At 47.9% G+C, this 6,000-nt stretch overlaps 1 protein-coding gene across 1 annotated transcript in view; it reads right to left on the reverse strand.

The window, feature by feature from the left end:
• LOC126484817 (follistatin) overlaps positions 1 to 4,858 on the reverse strand; it is a 235,444-nt gene extending 230,586 nt beyond the window's left edge. The window contains exons 1-2 of the mRNA XM_050108414.1: positions 4,849 to 4,858; positions 3,682 to 3,870 (exon numbers count right to left, since the gene is read on the reverse strand). Of these exons, the coding sequence (XP_049964371.1) occupies positions 3,682 to 3,870; positions 4,849 to 4,858 (199 nt within the window). The remainder of the gene's footprint in view (positions 1 to 3,681; positions 3,871 to 4,848) is intronic.
• Positions 4,859 to 6,000: the final 1,142 nt, after the last annotated feature.

The following is a 6,000-nucleotide window of genomic DNA, read 5'->3' on the forward strand; positions in this document are numbered from 1 at the left end:
GTACATCAAGCTACCTTTGTACATTTATTATTTTTAGGTCTGAATATGGTCATCGTTGACCGAAATTAATTACCTGATCAATAAACTTGTGTAATCCGTGACTGTATCTATATCAAGTATTGTTTCAGAAACAAGTAATGTATCGGGGTTCACTACAGCAGGAGCCAGAATCTAGCAACAAACTTCCAGTGGCTGATTCCAGTTGTCTACTGAGTGCTTTCATACAAGAAGCGCTTCGCCTCCGGTTTCATTTCAAATCGTTTCGTTGCTTACCCCAGTTATCTTAGCAAGTGTGCAAATTCTTTTAACACAATACGAGAGGGCTCTGGTAAAAAACATGTTTTCATTTGCTCATGAAACTTTCTATTGCAACGCTGTTAAATGCCCACTTGGATTCATACCATTAAAGAACTCGTATTAACGTTCGTGTGGACTTACGGTTTTCATGGGCGCGATTTGACACTAGTATTGCCACTAATCTAAGTTACGGTAAGAATGTCTGACCGTCAACGATTCTATGATGAACACCACACTGAATGGTCACAGTGCCAGCCTGAAAGGCATTCTGTTCTAACAGTTTACCAAGGCGGTAGCACCCAGGTCACGAACAACTATTCACACGAGTTATCAGTTTCAAAGATACGACTTTGACTCTCGCAAACAAATAAAAAAATCGAGGACATGATGTAGTTTTGGCGTGAGTGGTTAATGTAATAGTTCAGATGATTCGACGACCGAGCCAGTCTTCTTCTCCAGGTGCTGGAACCGAGTTGTCGTGTGTTCTCGTTGCCTGGACTCCAACCAGACTGAAGTACTGTTACAGCTGAGTTCGGCTACTGGGGCCCGCTACGCTGTTTGATGCTCGTTTGTTTTGCAGAGCCCACAATGTTTTCCGTGAAATACAAACTCTCTTCGCGTGTTTCAGCTCTTACGAACGAAATAGCTGGCGAGATTTTAATAGATTTGGTGCCGGATCCCAAGCCTTTCTTAAATTGTAAATGTAAATGTCGTGTGACTAGGGCATCCCATCTGGTAGACCGTTCGCCGGGTGCAAGTCTTTCGATTTGACGCCACTTCGGCGACTTGCGCGTCGATGGGGATGATATGATGATGATCAGGACAACACCACACCAAGTCCATGAGTGGAGAAAATCTCCGACCCAGCCGGGAATCGAACCCGGACCCTTAGGATTGACATTCTGTCGCGCTGACCACTCAGCTCCCGGGGGCAGACTTTCTTAAATTGAAAACTCTGTACTGGTTTGTTAGCTTTTCCAACATCTTTATTTCAATAGCCAGCACTGTACGGCATATCAGCAGGTACGGCAAGAAATTGCCGTCGGAAGTTGTCTTTTAGCATCTCTAATGAGGTCGAACAATCGCGGTAGACTTGCGACTTCAGGTAAACCTACTGACTGAGGTCTGGGTACCTTGCAGGGCGTGGCGTCTCAGCACGCGATCCTCACCAAACGACGTTCGCGAGAGGTCTTTTACGATTGTTGGATCGCCATCCTGCATAAATGTCATACCTTCCAGCTGGTCTTTTCCAGTAAGGCTAGGGATGATTTGACTTCCTCTCTCACTACATCTCATTTTATGCGTCATTCTGTCCAGTGCCATCTGCTGGCCAGTTTTTGCAGTCGTTTTTAGTTTCAATAAAACCTCATGTCATTTCAGACACATGTGCCTGTTTTTACCTCTCTACCAACATTATTCCACGAATCAGTGAATTTTCAAATGTTAACTGATTTTTGAACCACCCTGTACACTGGATGCCATGTTTCCGTAAGAGTCTACCGATCTTTCCGGAGATTAGACCAACAAAAAGCAGATAAGAAATTATTGACTTTTGGATTTCATTCTCAGTCTTAATCTACATCTTAGGAACAGAGCGAGGTGGCGCAGCGGTTAGCACACTGGACTCGCGTTCGGGAGGACGACGGTTCAACCCCGCCTCTGGCCATCCTGATTTAGGTTTGAAACTTCCTGGCAGATTGAAACTGTGTGCCCGACCGAGACTCGAACTAGGGACCTTTGCCTTACGCGGGCAAGTGCTCTACCATCTGAGCTACCGAAGCACGATTCACGCCCGGTACTCACAGCTACCAGTATCTTGTCTCCTACCTTCCAAACTTTACAGAAGCTCTCCTGCGAACCTTGCAGAACTAGCACTCCTGAAAGAAAGGATACTGCGGAGACATGGCTTAGCCACAGCCTGGGGGATGTTTCCAGAATGAGATTTTTCACTCTGCAGCGCAGTGTGCGCTGATATGTAACTTCCTGGCAGATTAAAACTGTGTGCCCGACCGAGACTCGAAGTCGGGACCTTTGCCTTACGCGGGCAAGTGCTCTACCATCTGAGCTACCGAAGCACGACTCACGCCCGGTACTCACAGCCTTACTTCTGCCAGTATCACGTCTCCTACCTCCGCTGCAGAGTGAAAAATCTCATTCAGGAAACATCCCCCAGGCTGTGGCTAAGCCATGTCTCCGCAGTATCCTTTCTTTCAGGATGCTTCCTGAATGAGATTTTTCACTCTGCAGCGGAGTGTGCGCTGATATGAATCTTCCTGGAAGATTAAAACTGTGTGCCCGACTGAGACTCGAACTCGGGACCTTTGCCTTTCGCGGGCAAGTGCTAGTTCTGCATGGTTGGCAGGAGAGCTTCCGTAAAGTTTGGAAGGTAGGAGACGAGATACTGGCAGAAGTAAAGCTGTGAGTACCGGGCGTGAGTCGTGCTTCGGTAGCTCAGATGATAGAGCACTTGCCCGCGAAAGGCAATGGTCCCGAGTTCGAGTCTCGGTCGGGCACACAGTTTTAATCTGCCAGGAAGTTTCATATTAGCGCACACTCCGCTGCAGGGTGAAAAATCTCATTCTGGAAACATCCCCCAGGCTGTGGCTAAGCCATGTCTCCGCAGTATCCTTTCTTTCAGGAGTGCTAGTTCTGCAAGGTTCGCAGGAGAGCTTCTGTAAAGTTCGGAAGGTAGGAGACGAGATACTGGCAGAAGTAAAGCTGTGAGTACCGGGCGTGAGTCGTGCTTCGGTAGCTCAGATGATAGAGCACTTGCCCGCGAAAGGCAATGGTCCCGAGTTCGAGTCTCGGTCGGGCACACAGTTTTAATCTGCCAGGAAGTTTCATATTAGCGCACACTCCGCTGCAGAGTGAAAAATCTCATTCTGATTTAGGTTTTCCGTGATTTCCCTAAATAGCCTCAGGCAAATGCCGGGATGGTTCCTTTGTGAAAGGGCACGGCCGACTTCCTTCCCCATCCTTTCCTAATCCGATGAGACCGATGACCCGCAGTTTGGTCTCTTCCCCCAAATCAAATGAAACCAAACCTACATCTTAGATCCATTTTGAACTTGACAACAACGCACGCTTAATTTGGCAATCAGAGTACCAATTCCTCCAGAACACTCTTCGCAAGTATTTGGTGACGCTCTCCCCATCTTGCTGCGTTAGAGAATTACGGGCTAGAGTCTTTAGCTGGGAATTTCTTTATGACGGCAGTCGAACTCGGCTATAAATTGCGGCGTAACAGCTCAGTCAAGTTGGAGTCCAGGCAGAGAGTACACATAATCGCATGCAACACTCGAAGAAGGCGACTGGGCTGGTCGCCAAAATATCGTGACAAGTGGAAACAAAAACGTGAAAGAGAGCGAGTGAAGAGTGGCTCACCCTTGCAGGCGGTGCAAGGCACACCCCCTCCGAGGACCCTCCAGAAGAAGAGCGTGCCGGCGTCCAGGTCCTCCTCGCTCCAGGCGGTCGCCACACTCGACGACGTGCAGCACTCCTCCTTGGACACTTTCTGACTCAGCAGGTCGGTGCAGCGGCCGTTGCGCACTCGCAGCGACCAGCAGTTCCCTCCTGAAACAACGCCGCGCCGTCCCGTCTGTCAGCCACCGATCTACCACCTCTTTTATGCTACTGCTAGCTGCTGCTGTTACTCACCTAAATGTGCATTCGATTGTGCAGGGCATCCAAAATCTAGCTCTTAAGCATACCGCAGAAGCAAGCAAAGCGACGGTCCAGAAAACGTATCAGTTTCCCACATTCCTCCACGTGAGTGACGGTCTTGTTCCCAATTTACGCCTCAGTTAAATAACAGGCGACCAATTAAAACGCGATGAGAAACAGAACTACATATACGTAATTCATAACTTTCCCTCTCGCCTTAAATTGCCGACTGCGAATAATCTTCTGAAAAGCGTTTGTCGGCTGCAGCGGTGATACCACAGGGTAGCGCCGGCCGCGGTGGTCTAGCGGTTCTAGGCGCTCAGTCCGGAGCCGCGCGACTGCTACGGTCGCAGGTTCGAATCCTGCCTCGGGCATGGATGTGTGTGATGTCCTTAGGTTAGTTAGGTTTAAGTAGTTCTAAGTTCTAGGGGACTGATGACCATAGATGTTAAGTCCCATAGTGCTCAGAGCCATTTGAACCATTTTTTGAACAGGGTAGCGAAAATTGCAGAAGTTACGTCGAATACTTTCTTTTCTGTATATTATACTGAAACTGTTTTCTGTTTTCAGTTTTCCACTGTTATGTTGCAACAAGTTTCCGACCTTACTCCCTAAAGAATATGAGTCGGCCAAAATTCGATTCTTCTCGTTAACAGGTCTCGGTGTAACAGTGCAGAATATTTATAAGAATAGAATATTTAACACTGGGACGCAGAGGCTGATTTTCAGTAGACTGGTCAACAAGCGCAGTTGTTCTAAGAAATCTCCCAAAGAGGTCAGGACTAACGTCGCCGACAAGTGCGTAAGCGCGTCACAAAGTGGAGATCACTCTATCACGAATCTCGAGAGAACGACTGCTATGTCCGCGGACCTAACCGAATCACGCGCGCCCTGCCATCTCTCAGCCCGGCCGCACCTGCGCGGTGGTCGGCCTTAGCTCCACGTCGCGGCTGCCGGAGGTTCATGGCGTTACCTCCGGCTGAAGACGCCGCGCCATTCAATAGTTCTTGCCTGCAGCTCCCTCCCTCTATGGCCACAAGATATAACGGGAGCATAGACCTGACGACACGGCCACTCGCTCTTGCTCGCTAGCTGTGTTGACATCGAAGTGATATTGTATATGGCTCTGAGCACTATGGGACTTAACTTCTGAGGTCATCAATCCCCTAGAACTTAGAACTACTTCAACCTAACTAACCTAAGGACATCACACACATCCATGCCCGAGGCAGGATTCGAACCTGCGACCAAAGCGGTCGCGCAGTTCCAGACTGTAGCGCAGAAACCGCTCGGCCACTCCGGCCGGCGATATTGTATAGCTCTTGCATGACATCCTTGGGCTTCTAACTTACTTACGATTTGGATTGCACTGTGGATTTGTGAATTGTATTGTGAAATTAATTACGTAGCTACTTGCTATGAGGGCAATAGAGCCTGCTTCAGTGTGGAGAATAAAGATAAGTAATCTTCCTGATCGCTGGCGCCTTACTTTGAGATATTGCGTCACACCCCGGTCACGTCGTGCTACCACTTCCAACTTATATTTGCCACTCCAAGCAGACATAAAAACTACGACGCGAGGTGTGTGGTGCAAAACCACACCGGAAAATCTGTGAGGACATGGAAAAACAACAAAATCGAAATCCAATTATACTTACTGACAGAGAAATAGTAGCAGCTACTAAAGACGACAGACGTACGACGTATGAAAACTGGATATTTATTAAAAGAAGGCTAAGAAGTAAGCATAAAAAGCAAGCACAGAGCGGGAGGGTTGCCCTGCATCTGGGTGTCGATTCTCATCAGTATGCTATCCTGGCAGACCTCGTGTGCTCTGTCCGTGAGCACGTTCGAGGATATATGCTTTCTTCCTCTGGGATCAGATTGGTAGCGGACTAGCGAAGACAGGACTTGCCCCTAACCGCAATAATTAATCTTAATTTCTTTTCAGTATTACTTGTTAGATTTGATAGTTTTAGCTATTCGTATAGTTGATATTATCAGCTAATATTTTAGCACAGTTTAACAAGTCTTGGTTAC

This window comes from Schistocerca serialis, chromosome 6, assembly GCF_023864345.2.
Source record: "Schistocerca serialis cubense isolate TAMUIC-IGC-003099 chromosome 6, iqSchSeri2.2, whole genome shotgun sequence".
Taxonomy (NCBI): Eukaryota; Metazoa; Arthropoda; class Insecta; order Orthoptera; family Acrididae; genus Schistocerca; species Schistocerca serialis.